Source organism: Vespa crabro, chromosome 21 (assembly GCF_910589235.1).
Source record: "Vespa crabro chromosome 21, iyVesCrab1.2, whole genome shotgun sequence".
Classification (NCBI taxonomy): Eukaryota; Metazoa; Arthropoda; class Insecta; order Hymenoptera; family Vespidae; genus Vespa; species Vespa crabro.
Genome location: NC_060975.1, coordinates 4,105,193 through 4,120,192, shown reverse-complemented (window position 1 = coordinate 4,120,192; position 15,000 = coordinate 4,105,193). Strand labels below are relative to the sequence as shown.

Here is a 15,000-nt window from a genome sequence, read left to right as displayed (position 1 = left end):
GTAGCCATATATCGACTTCGAGAGACGATACCTTTCGAACGAGAAAAAGATTTACGAGCTCGAGTCTCCGCTCTTCGTCCTATGATCGTAGGAATTTTTTTTTTTTAGATTTTTTGTTTTTTTCTTCTCTCTCTCTCTCTCTCTCTCTCTCTTTCTCTCATTTCTTTTCTTTTCTTTCTTTTTGTTACTTTTATATTTTTTTCTTTTATATATTTTTTTTTTTTCATTTTTTTTATTCTTTTTTTTTTTTTGTCAAATTCTCACCTTCATATTCAGTAATGTTCTCCATTTTCCACCACCCTTGCTCTCTCTCTTTCTCTCTCTCTCAGTATTTATCTCTTTTTCATTTAATATCGTAAGATTTTTTTTTTTTCTTTCATTTTTATATTACATCTTTCGTTTTTATCGTATAAATATAAATATGACATTAATCGTACTTGATTGTAATAGTTTCTTGTGTTCTTTTCTTTTCTTTTCTTTTCTTTTCTTTTATTTATTTATTTATTTATTATTTTTTTTATCTTATTTTGTCCCTTTTCTTTTAGATATTCATTCATTCGAATTGAATTCGTATGTACAATAGATTTTCTGTTGCTTTCTATCCATCTTCTTTCTTTCTTTTTTTACTGGCATCTGACGTCCAATCTGTTATTATTTTTTATTCGATCTTTATTTTTTTATTTTTATATCTTATAAACGTAAAGAAAACGTAATTAATCGTACTTAATTGTAATAATATATTGTTTTTCTTTTTTCTATCTTATTTTGTTACTTTTCTATTTGAAAATTTTTTTATTCTATGTGGACTTATATATGTACAATACGTATAATAGATCTCTTGTTGCTCTCTCTCTCTCTCTCTCTCTCTCTCTCTTTCTCTTTCTCTTTCTCTCTCCTTCTTCTTCCTCTCTCTCTTTTACACAGACTTAATATCAAATAATCTCTTATCATTTTTTTGTATTCAATCGTTATATCCTTTATCTTATAAACATAAATACGTTATTAGTCGTACTTAATTAGTAACAGTTTATCATTGGATTTTATTAATTCTCATATTTCTTTCCTCCTTTCTTTCTTTTTATTGTCGTTGTCGTTGTCGTTGTTGTTGTTCGTTAGATTAAAAAAAATTTGTTTTAAACGTAGTAAATGACTTGACTACGTTCTTCTATGTACGTTTTATACAATAAATTTTTCCCAGTCTTTTTCTTCATCTTTCGTTTTCTCTTTCTTTCTTTCATTTTTGCAGGCTCTACCGCAGTTTTCCCCATACTTTTTCAAGCACCTCCGACTTTCGACGGTCTTTTGAAGCTTTAGAGCTTAAGTACAGGCGGAAAAGGCAAAACGCGAAATGCCTCGAACTAGAAAGTTATTTTGCCGTGCTGTAAGAAGTCGACCTTTTTATTCCATATTCTCTTCTATTTTTCTTTTTCTACTATTTCTCTCTCTCTCTCTCTCTCTCTCTCTTCTCTCCCATCTCCCGTCCTCCCTTCCTCTCCACTCCACTCATCTTTCTTTCTCATTTTTTCGATCGATGAAAAATATGATTTCATCGATGGAACGAGTGCCGATAAAAGCGAGAAATCGTGATTTGTAATAGAGGCCACGAATAGCGTGCTATTTGGAATAAGTTAAAGGGGCGAAAAAAAAAGAAAAGTAATAATTGTAAAGAAGAAAAAGAAAAATAATAAATAAATAAGTACCGACAATCGAGTGTAGTATCTCCGAAGATTCTCACTTTTTTTTCTAAATAACTCGAGCACTATCCACGATCCTCTTTCTCTCTCTCTCTCTCTCTCTCTCTCTCTCTCTCTCTCTCTCTCTCTCTCTCTCTCTCTCTCTTTCAATATTTACTCTCAGAAAGATTGTGGTAGCTTTCTTATGGAATAAGATAGACAAGAAGTGAGAAGAAAATACAGACAAATGTAAAAATCCATGATTTATATCTACACACACACACACACACGCGCGCGCGCGCGCGCACACATATATATATATATATATTTATATATATATATATAGAGAGAGAGAGAGAGAGAGAGATAGCGCTCTTTCGTATTTTTATTTTCATATATGCACCAAGAGAATAGCCAGGTGAGTTTAGCAAGGCGATCCTCTCGTATAATTTTCTACTCAAACAAATGTTTCTCCTATGTAAGTCATACGGGATACAATTCATACTTGTACGAGAGAGAGAGAGAGAGAAGAAATGGAAGAAAGGAAAACAACAAACGACAACAGGATTTTTCGCAATTCCTACATGATTTCATCCCACCACCCTTCACCACCCCTTGTCTCGTGACGCGCCCCCTCTACCATGCCGTTTCGAGCCTTTAATGTCTCGCGCTAGCGCGTTTGTGTCGGCTATGTTGAGGGGGGAAAAAATGTCGACGACGGGAAAGAGCATAACGTGCGTAATATCTGTGGCAATGTAAGAGAGAAGAAAAAAGAAATGGAGGAAAAGAGAGAATGAGAGAGAGAGAGAGAATGAATATAAAAAAGAAAATACGAATACAAAAAAAAGGAAAGAGGAAGAGTGAGAGAGAGAGAGAGAGACAGAGTGAGAGAAAGAGAGAGAGAGAGAGAGAGAGAGAGAGAGAATATGAAAAAGAAAAGACGAAAACAAAAAAAGTGAAAGAGAGGAAAAAAAGGAGAAAAGAGCGACAAAGCGCACGCGAAAGAAGAATGGGCGCTCGTAAAACGTTATATCGCGAAAAAGGTATAAAGAAGGAGAGAGTAGAATAGGAGTGTGGATGTGGAAGGGTTGGGATTGTTAGGTGGTGATGGTGGTGGCGGTGGTGCTGGTGGTTGTATGGTGGAGAAGCATCGAGACGATAGAGAGGTTGAAGAGCGTGTCGTGCCGGTTCTGTCTCGTGGACCTGCAAAGTAGGCGCGGACGATACATTTTACTCGTCTCTCACGAGTTAAAGGCCGACATCTCTGTTTTTTACTTCTACGACATTGATATATCTATTTCTATTTCTCTCCATTTCTTTCTCTAATCTTTTTTCTATTTTTTTTTTTTTATACCAAAGTTTCTAAATTCTAGCGACAAAAATTGATACCACGAAGCATCTCGAAAGTTTTATCCTTTTTTTTTTGCCTGTCGTCACTTAATATCTCATAACTCAATTTTGTTATCGAGATAAAAAAAAAAAGAAAAAAAGAAAAAAAAAGAAAAAAAGAAAAAATTATATTTATAATATGAGGATTACTAGTATCGCTTAATATTATTACTAGTAATATTGCTAATAAGTAATACTAATAATATTTATAGTATATTATTACTTGTATATATATCTAGAATATATATTAGTAATATACTAATATAGTATAGTAGAGTAATACTATAATTTCCTAAGTAATATCATACCATACTATATTATATTTATATTATATTAAATGCAATTTGTAATTAAAAAAAAAAAAAAAAAAAAGAAAGGAAAAATTTCGGATACGAGGTAACAATTTTAATTTTTGTAAAAATAAAACGAAATGGAATATTAACAAAACATATAGACGCAGCACGCACGCAAACATATATATATATATATATATATATATATATATATGTATGTACGTGTGTAAATAAATATGTCTATATGAAGTTACATAACGTTATAGAGGTATTATTTTTGAATATCATATCGACGATAAATTGATAATCATAATAATTTCATCAAATAATTTCATCACAGTTAATAATGACCATTATGTCGGACACAGCTTTCTAATGATTTTCCGGCAAAAAAAAAAAAGAAAAAAAAAAAAAGAAGAAAAAAGAAGAAAATTTCTCTAACGTGGAACATCTTTCTTTCTTTTTTTGTTTCAGGCGAGGTGATCGGACAACGGTTTCTAGGGAATGAGAGCCACGTGGAACACTTCAAGCTGCTCGAGCGTGCGTCCACTTCCATCTTGATTGGCGCCAGGTAATTGTCTTGTCCATTGGATTCGATTCTTTTCTCTTGGCGTCTCGTGGAAACCGACTGTATTGTACTTCGTGACCGAGCTAGGAAGAAAGGAAGAAAAAAAAGAAAAAAAAATAAAAGAAAAGAAAAAAGAAAGAAAGAAAGAAAGGGTAAAAGAAAAGTAAAGCCGATTCGGTACCGGTGGTAGGCATTCGGTGGAACATTGAGATTCAAGATTCGGATCGATGGATCGACCGATCGATCGATCGATCGATCGTTTGGTCGATCAATCGGTCGATCAATTCGGTCGTTTGTGAAAGTGTCGGAAGTCTCGGTGCAAACGAGTCATTCTTTCGAGTCAACCAATCAGCAAAGAGCATTCTTCGTCCGTCGGAAAGATGACGCAGCATCCACGGTTACTTCGATGTTATGTGCGAGAATGAGAGAGATGGAAATAGAGATAAGACCTCGAACAGTATATACATCTCTCTCTCTCTCTCTCTCTCTCTCTCTTTTTTCTTTTTATTCGCAGAAACGAATGCGAGCCGTTTTACGTTGCTTCGGATTAAGATTGAAGATTTTATCTCGTGCGTCATCCGCCACACCGATTTTCCTCCTTCCCCTTCTCCTCCTCTCTTCCCGCCTTTTCTCTTCTTTTCATATCTTTTTTTCTTTCTTTTCTTCCTTCTTGTCTTTGCGCTCGAACGATTCAAACTATTTTTCTCGTTTTACCCAAGAACGCCATCTTTTTACGCAACGATCATATCATACGCCGTAATCTCATATTGATTTCATTGCAGATAAATCTCTTTCTCTCTCTCTCTCTCTCTCTCTCTCTCTCTCTCTCTCTCTCTCTGTCTCTATCTCTATCTCTCCTCTTTGTCTTCATTTTTTTCTCTTTTTATCTTTTTGTTTCTGCGATTTCATTGAAAGACGCGAAGAAAAAATAATCGAAGTAAATCGATTTGACAATAGGAAATTAATATCCATGAAAATAATTTTTTCTTGTGTTGTTTTTTCTTTTTTTTTTTTTTTTTTATTTTTTCTTTCTTTCTTTCTTTCATCCCTCCTCTCTTTTATATAACAGAAGGATAATAAAATTGACGTTAAAATTTTTTGATAATTGAAAAACGTCGTACGCTAATCTTTCCTTTTGATTAAAAAGATTTGAAATTGACGTGACGAAATGAAAAAAAAGAAAAGAAAAAAGAAAAAAGAAAAGAATAGAAGAGAAAAAAGAAGAATAATGCTGCTTCATGTCGGTATTACTTTTGTAGCAAATGGATACTTACTCATCTACGAATACGATCGACGTTAACGAGATACCCCTTTTCTATATTCCCGATCGATTTCAATCTCCTTTCAATCTCCTCTCGTCGATGTCAAGATGGTGAAGGAACCGCGTAAAGTTTATCGGCTTTTCCTCTAATTTGAACGGGTCTTTTATTCGCCTTTTTTTTTTGACTTTGGTTCGACGTCAGTAAGATAGGTGAAAAGAGAGAAAAAAGGACATCCAAATTTACGAGCAGGACTTAACGTTCTTGTTTCGTTTTTTTTCAGAAATGCCATTTACAACATAAGTCTACACGACCTCACGGAGATCATCGATCAGGTAAGCATATCGTAGCAATAATCTTATAACCTTTTAATGTCTTATTTAATTTCTTAAGAATAATTAGAAATAAGAATTTCTTGTTTCTATATTTTTTTTTCTTTTTTTTTTAAAGAAAATTTTCTAATCGAAAATTTCTAATTATTATCTTATTTAATATGTTGAAAATCTTTTATTTATTTTATTTCATAATATCCTTTTTTGTTTTATTTTTTTTTTATAGATATCTTTACTTATTTATTTTTAATTATTATCTATTTCCAATTAATATTTTATTTAATATCTTGTAATAATTAGAAGGTAGAAATTTCTTGTTTCGATTTTTTTTTTTTTTAATTCTTTTTTTTCTTTTCTTTTTTTTCTTTTAAGGAAAATTATCTAATCGAAAATTTCTAATTATTACCTCATTTAATTTGTTGAAAATCTTTAATTTATTTTACTTTATATTTATTAAATATCTTCATTTATTTATTTCTAATTTAATATCTTATTATAATTAAAAATTAGAATTTCTTCTTTCTATTTCTTTGTACATCTTTTTCTTTTTTAATGAAAATTTTCTAATCGAAAATTTCTAAATGAGCAATGAACATTTACAAAATATTACATTAAATTAGTACAAACGGCGTTTAAAGAATGATTGTTCAAAAAGAATATAAACTAACGATCATTTTTCCTTTATTCATTCTACAACAAAAATTAATAGAAATTATAATGAGATCGTTGCAAAATCCTTTGAACAATTTGAACAAAATAAAAAATTGGACACGAAGTAATTGAAATAAAATTGATTTGATATAGAAAGAAGAAGAAGAAAAAGAAAAAACAAAGAAAAAAAGCAAAATCAATATCAAGAATCAAATCAAAAATTAAGTTTGAAATCCTCCCAATGAATTCCGTTGATAACATTGATCCTTCATCTAGATAACAAATTGAATTGGACGAAGGATATTTGAACAAAATAAAAACAGAATATCCGTTAGAATTACTTGAAGATTCATGTTCTCAAATGATCAAATGACAAAATTTTGAATCGGTGACGATCAGTAAATGTTTAATGTACAAAGCCATTTTAAAAATGCATTTTGACATAGGAAGTAAAAAATTTGCGGCCATGACCAAAGAAAAATGAAACATTAATCAAAAAGAAAGAAAAAGAAAAAAAGAAGAAAAAAAAACTTCCATATATCATCCTACATTCTAAATGCGTCGTTGTTAGAAATAAGAGGAACTTTAGACTGAAAGTTATAAAAAAAAAAAAAAAAAAAATTCACTGTAGATTCATTCTATTTTAATTTCATGATCATCATTTTCTTCTTTTTTTTAATTTTTTTTTTTATTTTTTTTTTTTTTCCATTGACAAAGTATTTAGAACAGTCAATTCCTTTTATGGAATTGTAAATATATTTGATGACTATATTATGGCGCGTGAAGTAACTCATATAATGATTAAATTACATCATTGTACTTATATCTGAAACTTGTATGTGATGGCCATTATGCCGCTATATTATTTAATATTAGATTTAATTAAAGTTTTTTATATATTTTATATGTTAATATTCGAGTGCGAGTCAATTCTAAAGCTGATGAATTTTAATATCATGATAATAATCGATATAATTTGATATTTATCGTTTAAGGATAGATATTGGATTATGGATTATTATTATGGATAGATATTGAATTATGGATTAATAATCTCACGAACTTTCTTGCAAAAAAAAAAAAAAACAAAAACAAAAAAAGAAAATTTTTCCAGAAAATTAAAAAGAAAAAGAAAAAACAACCATTAAATTTACTCAAACTCCAATTTATAACTTTCTATACACAACACTCACATGTAACAGTTACATGTAACAGCCATATATATATATATATATATATATATATATATATATATATATATATATATATATATATATATATATATAGCACTACACTCCTTTCCCCAGTGATTGTATCGAAATCCCAAGGATACTGTAGCAATCAATTCGAAAAAGTGTAATTAATTGTATGTAACAATTAGAAACGCAAAGTAGAGGAAACGAAAAAAAACAAAATAAGAGAGAAAAGAAAAGAAAAAAAGAAAATCAGAGAGATACAAAAAAGAAAATAATTATCATGGTATAGAAAATTAACGATCGATATAAGAGACTTTATTACGTGAAAAGGAATGATAACGATTGCGTGTATGAGCATGTTTTGTTACGCACATATGTGGATTGGATCAAAAGGACTTAATTAAATCATGTGGGAATGAATAATTTTCCAGGAAGGATTTAATGCAATTGCAATCCAGACGTTATAAACAGATTGATATTATATGTAAACGAAGCTCGTTAATCAAATTTGTATCATTCTTTAAAAGGATCGATGATCTTGAACCGATAAAGATTTGATTAATTGTATTACATTTGATTAATTACTTTTTTTATTTCTTTCATTTTCTTTTTCTCTTTGTTTTCTCGTCGCATATATTTTTCTAATGAGTAATTATAAATGATAGAGAAGAAAAGAAAAGGAGAAGGAAAAAAAAAAGAAAAAAATAAAAAGAAAAGGTATGAGAAAAAGAAATTCGATATCGATTGAGAAAAATGATAGAAAAGAAAGAAATGAAAGAAAGAACTGCATTAGACAATTAACGAGAGGACGTTACAAAGTTGGTTTTAATAAGTGCAACGGGCAAGCTCTTAATTAACATTTCGTATTTTTTGTTTGTATTTACCATTAGAGAAAAGTGTAAACAAAGGCGATAATGAAAAAAAAATGAAAGTAAAAGAAAAGAATTTAATAATCTAACATCGATAAACAAGTAACAATGTGTTCTTTCTCTCTTTTTCTTCTTTTTTTTTTATTTTTCTTTTTCTCTCTAAATATTTCTTTCGTAATGATTATAATAAAAATAAAAGAAAAAAAAAGAGAGAGAGAGAGAGAAAGAATATATAAAGAAGAAATAGTATTAAGCTTTTAAGCTTGTAAGGAGAATGGTGGTAAAAGTTAAAATATGAGCTAATAACATGATGAGAAAGATCTAATTATAGTTTATTGTTATTTATCTATCGTTGGGAAGAATGTAAATAAAAGGATAATGAAAGGAAAAATAGAAGATGAAAGAAGAGAAGAAGCTTTAATGATCTTACACTAATAAAAATATAACAATTAAACGTACCATTCTTCCTCTTTCTTTCATAAATATTTCTCTAGTAATAATTATATCATCAAAAGAACGTAAAGAATAGATTTTATCGATTAAAAAAAAAAAAAAAAAGAAACGAAAGAACTGCATTAGACGTGCTATAAATATGATATAAACAAATGTGCTATATATATATATATATATATATATATAGAGAGAGAGAGAGAGAGAGAGAGAAAGAAAAAAGATAAGACAATAAAAATGTGACAATAATATTTCTTTTTTCCTACCACCTCCATGTTTTTATATTTATATTTCTAATACAATAATAACAAATAAGTGTGAATTCTATTAAAAAAAGAACGTAGAAAATAAATAATATCGATGAAAAAGAAAAAGCAGTTAAGTAAAGTGATAGAAGGTGGTAAACGTTAAAAAGTTGCTCAATAGCACGATGAGATAAAGAAAAAGAGAAAGAAAAAGAGACAACAAAAACAGAGAAAGAGAGAGAGAGAGAGAGAGAGTGAGAGAGAGAGAGAGAGAGAGAGAGAGAGAATGTTCTAATTATTGCTTCGTTATTTATGATTAAAGAGGGTGTAAATAAAGGGACAGCAAGAGCAAAAAGAGAGGAGGAGGAGAAGGAGGAGAAGGAGGAGAAACGTTTTACGTATGCTCAGCTTGCGTATACTATTTCACATTCACGAGTTTACCGTAAACTCAGCTGGCCGCGGTATAAATTAAGAACAATAATGCGAGTATAAATTACCAATAGTCCCGGGGGCAGGACGGCGTAACAGTACGCCGCAGCCGCCATCGCCGTTACCGTTGCCGTTGCCGTTGCCGTCTGGCACCCCCGCGTAAATCTGAATCTTTCCGCTTCGACTACTCACCGTGCTATTATTTTCATCCCCTTGTAGCTGCTGCTACTCTCAACGTTTGCCTTTCTCGTACCTAGCGAAAAAGCTAACTTATATTATATTTAAAAGAGAAAGAGAGAAAGAGAGAGGGAGAGAGAGAGAGAGAGAGAAAGAATAATTTTTATTCTGTACATTTACTTTCAAATTTTACTTTCTTAACACCAATTCTCTCTCTTTCTCTCTCTCTCTCTCTCCCTCTCCCTCTCTCTCTCTCTCTCTCTCTCTCTCTCTCTCTCTACCTCTTTGTCTGTCTGTCTGTCTGTCTATTAGTTTTTTTGTCTCTATAATCTTTATGGATTTAATTTTATCTTTTTTCTCCCTTCAATAAGACTTTGTTTAAATTCGCATGAATATGTTGAAAAGACGAACCAAATGGTGTACGATCACGTACAGAGAGGAATCGAAGCGGGTCGTGAATTTTCTCGGTGGTACTTTGATTAGCCCGGAAAATATAACTTTGGTGTGTCTTCCAATCGATCAAATTGAAGTGGAAAAGCGGGTACGTGGGAGAAACGAGATAGAATGAGAAATATAAAGAAAGAGAGAGAGGGGGAGGGGAAAGGAAGAGAGGGAGAGAATCGTGATGAGACCCGCGAGAATACCGTGGTCGTCCTATGGATGAGAGAAAGAGAAAGATAAAAGAGAGAATCGCAAACTCGATATTGATCCTCCTTTTGCCAACGACTCTACTCGCGAAACTATACGAAAGTGGCTACATAAGAAAAGGCGAGGAAAGCGCAGAGAGAGAGAGAGAGAGAGAGAGAGAGAGAGAGAGAGAGAGAGAGAGAGAGAGAGAGAGAGAGAGAGAGATCTTGACTTCGAAACGACGTAACACGGTGAACTTGTGAGCGGGAGAAGATCGATCGGGGACACCCACTTTTCCATCCCTCTCTCTCCCTCTCTCTCTCTCTCTCTCTATCCTTCTATCTATTTCTCTCTTGCTCTCTTGCTCTCTTGCTCTCGCGTACACATACACACGCTTACCTTCTTCTGTTTCCATCTTTGTCGTACTCACATACTCGCGTCTGGTTCCATTCCGTAGAATAGGATCGTAAAAGTCAGTATGGATAGCTACAATGCTTCTTTCATCCAAGAAGTCACCCTTACATAAGGATGAATCCACCGTAATTTGCAATATTTTTACTTCCTCTTTTCCACTTTTCCTCTTTTCCGCATTCTTGCGCTCTCCCTTTCTCCCTCCCTACCTCCCTTCCTCTCTCTCTCTCTCTCTCTCTCTCTCTCTCTCTCTCTCTCTCTCTCTCTCTCTCTATCTCTCTCTCTATCTCTATTAATTTTTTCTTTCTTTTTTTGTTTCTTCTTTTTCCGTCTTTTTTCCTTTTTCCCCCCAATTGTTTATCGTGATTTCTATATCACGTTCGACGACTCTTGAAACGTCGGATATCGAACGTCGATTTAATAATTTTTATCGAATTCAATGGAAAAAAAGATATCTGCTCGAGACAATTACTATTTACTTACTTACTTTACTTATTTTTCAAATCGCGAATGCGATTTCCGTTCTAGCGTAAAAGGAATCATCTCGCGGATAAATCGAATCGAAATGAATTAAACCAATATTAAAACGTTTCACATTGGTAATCTATAATCGGCGAGCGAAGTTCGTGATTGGGAGAGGAAACGAACGAGCGAAAAGCGATTGAACTAGTCCAAAGGAACTTCGTTGATTTCCCTTTTTTTTTCTCTCTCTCTCTCTCTCTATTTTCTTTTTTCTTTTCTTTTTTCTTTTTTCTCTTTTTTTTTTTTTTTTTTTATTTTTAGTTCGAGCTTATCGTTCCAAACGAAAACGTCAGACTTCGTCGGATAACGATTAACAATCCTGAACGGACATTCGAATGCACCGTCTCGAACCTTTCTAACTATCTACCTATCTACCTACCCACCTATCTACCTCCCTACTCCATCTTATCGAGACTTTTCGCTTACGCGCGAAAAATCAGCAATTTTCAATGCTTTTCCTTTTTCCTCTCTTTATTTTTCTCTTTCTTTCTTTTTATTATTTTTTTTTTTTTCATTTTTTCTAATCTTTTTCCCCCACTTTTTTCTTTTCTTTTTTTTTCCTTTCTTTCTTTCTTTCCTTTTTTCTTTCTTTCTTTCTTTTTCTTTTTTATTTACTTTCGTTACGATCGAACGACTCTACGATTTTTTCCCTTGTTTTTACTTTTCTTCTCTTTTCTTTTCTTTTTTCTTCCCTCCGGCAATTCTTTCAACAATTTCTGCTTTAAGATTGTCGTATATTATTCTCCTTAGGAAAAGTAAAATAAAAGTTAACCCAATTGGAATTTATAATATTTTCTTTTATTTTCTTTTTCTTTTTATTTTTATTTTTATTTATTTTCTTTTTTTTTTCTATTCATTTTTTCATTAACTCGTCCTTTACCGCTCAACGGTTTAATATAATACAATGGTACTATTATATTATAATAAAATAGTATAATCTTTACATCATACAATTTTGTTTTTCTTTGTAAAACTTGTGAAAAAAATTAGTTTACAAAAGTTGCCTGAAAATTTTTACCGTACATTTTTGTTTGTTTCCTTATTTTTTCATTTTCTTTTTCTTTTTCTTTTTTTTTTTTTACTTTTACATATTTTTTTTACATAGACTAAAATATACATATCTTCTTTCACGTAGTTCATTCGAATAAAAAAAACCTGGGGTCTACGTTACGCCATAAAAAACAACATATACACAACATAGAAACATATATTTCCCGACATACATTCTTTACCTAATCTTTTTCCTCTTTCGTATTCTTTACCTTTTCTTCTATCCTTTTCCTACCTTACCAAAGTAAAAAATTTTCACCAACTGAGAGAGAGAAAGAGAGAGAGAGAGAGAACTATCCTACGTAGAACTATAAAAACAGAGCCCGTGAAACAAGTAATACAGGTACTTGGTATTTTCCAGAAACTTTTTAACAGTATACGTTTTATCCTCGTATATAGAATTAATAATTAGAGAGAGATAGAGAGAATGAAAGAAAAAGAAAGCGATATAAGTATTAACAGGCGTAAGGCCGAGAACTCGTTCATTGTTTGGGACTGTTATGTATTTTAAAGGTAGATTTTCAGATGATCGTAAATCGTTATTATTATGGTCTTGACGCTAAATGTTATGACATTTCTCTTCGTGAAAACTAGAGATATCGCGTTGTCGTGACATCGGATTCCGTTGACGTGACATTAATGTCACGAAATCAAAACAGGTTTGATTTTCTAGTGACGTTGTTCTATACGGTGTCACGACAAGAAAACTCATGATTCTTGCTGTCTCGTGAAAACGTACCTTAACTATCATTGGATTCTCTCTCTCTCTCTCTCTCTCTCTCTCTCTCTCTCTCTCTCTTTCTCTTTCTATCTATCTATCTCTTTTTTCGAACATTCTTTCGACTAATACATAAAAACAGATAGAAACATCGTCGAACTTGAAATCTAAATAGCAATTTACTTTCAACCGGTTTCTAAGATGTAGCAAAGAACACGAACACTTCCGTTGTAATAAGTTCGTTAAATGTATGGATTAAATAAATTCACGATATGAGGTATAAGATATTTTTAATAAAACGAAAAAGAGAAAGAGAAAATTTGTTAAAGAATTTCACCTCAAAATGACATCGAGTCATACTCGAGACATTAAAAGTACGAAGGATTAAAATGCTTGAAGACGATTTTTTCATTTTAAATTCTTTTAAATAATAATAATAATAATAATAATAATAATAATAATAATAATAATAATAATAATAATAATAATAATAATAACAACAGAAGAAAAAGAAAAAAATCACGTAGATCTGTGGTATTCTCATTATCGTTAAAACTATTGTCTCGTTATCTCAAATTGTTAAGAACAACAACTAAGATCGTCTTCTTATTCTCGAAGGACGCGGTAACAAAAAAGTCTAACGTTGTATCCTCCAGGATGAGAAAGAAAAGGACAAGGGAAAGAAAGAGAGAGAGAGAGAGAGAGAGAGAGAGAGGGAGGGAGAGAGAGAAAGAGGGAGAAAAAAGAGACGAAAATTAATTCCGCGAATTAATACGGGGAAGGAAAAAAACTTCGAAGGAAAAAGTTGTTCCTCTTTTTACACCCTCGGGAGGCATACAATTTTTTTATTTCTTTTTTCTTCTCCTTCCTTTTTCTTTTTCGTTCGTTTCCTTTTTTTTTCTCTGTTTTGTTTTCCGTTCCATGTAAAAGAGGATCGAATGATCGAGGAGACGCGCGTGTTCACTGTTCTCGATCGTAATCTATTTCGTCGTAGGAAGGAAGGAATGAAAAAAGAAAGGAAGGAAGAAATGAAGGAAGGAAGGAAAAAGGGCGCTCGATTATTCGGAAATAAATGTTTGCGATGGGAAGAAAAAGTTGTTGCATTATTCATGAAAAGTTTACCACCTAGCTGACGATTTTTTAGTCTAAAAGGGCCGAGAAAGGAAACATAGAAAGAGAGAGAGAGAGAGAGAGAGAGAGAGAGAGAGAGAGAGAGAGAGATAGAGAGGGAGCGGGAGGGAAGGGAATAAGGAAAGGGGTGGAGGTTGAGTGCTACTTGCCGATGAATTTCTATCGGATTATGGTCGTCGTTCTCGTCGTCATCGATACTTTTCAAAATTGTTCCTTGGCCACACAAATCGATTTATTCGTTATTCGCGATAAATTATATCGAGTTTGCGAGTCCACGTCCCTTTTATTTTATAGTGGGTAGACGATAAAATGGAAAATGACAAAAAAAAAATAAATAAATAAATAAAAAGAATAATAAAAAAAAATATTAGCGAATCTCACTCTAACGAGAATATTCGACGGAGAGGATATTAAGTGAAAAAGAGAATGGTGTTAAAAATGGAAAAAAAAAGAAAAGGAAAGATAAAGAAAATGTCGATTAGTTTAAAAATGTTTCTTGTGGATATTTTCTTTTTTCTTTTTTTTTTTTTCTTTTTCTCCTCTTTCTTACGTTAATCCGTAAACTCAAACGATAAAAAAAAAAAAAAAAAAATAAAAAGAAAAAAACGAAGAGTATCAAAAAATGTAACTGGAATCGATTTATAAATATTATCCCATTCAATTTTGTATCTCTTCGATATCATTTAGTTGTGCAAAATTATATTTTCATATCTCCCTTTTCATTATATGCCAACAACACATCGGCCGTCTAATTCGAGATTGGATAATTAAATTCTATGAATATTGTCTTTAACGAATATCGGTCAGAAGCGCGAATTGCAAATTTTACGATCAAAAGGGGAATGTGATTTTGGAATGATCGATTTAGAAAAAAAAAAAAAGAAAGAAAAAAAAATAAAAAAGAAAGAAAAAAGAAAAAGAAAAGAAAAAGAAGAAATAAAAGAGAAACATAAGAGGCGATTTTTCTATTGCCGATTGTAACACTTTTGTGGTTTTTCACTGTTGATCAT

General features: G+C 31.7%; 1 protein-coding gene across 2 annotated transcripts in view; it reads left to right on the top strand.

The window, feature by feature from the left end:
* LOC124431594 (semaphorin-1A-like) overlaps positions 1-15,000 on the top strand; it is a 288,575-nt gene that overhangs the window by 139,755 nt on the left and 133,820 nt on the right. For both annotated transcript variants that reach the window (XM_046979677.1, XM_046979676.1), the window contains exons 3-4: positions 3,830-3,926; positions 5,466-5,517. In XM_046979677.1, the coding sequence (XP_046835633.1) occupies positions 3,830-3,926; positions 5,466-5,517 (149 nt within the window). The remainder of the gene's footprint in view (positions 1-3,829; positions 3,927-5,465; positions 5,518-15,000) is intronic.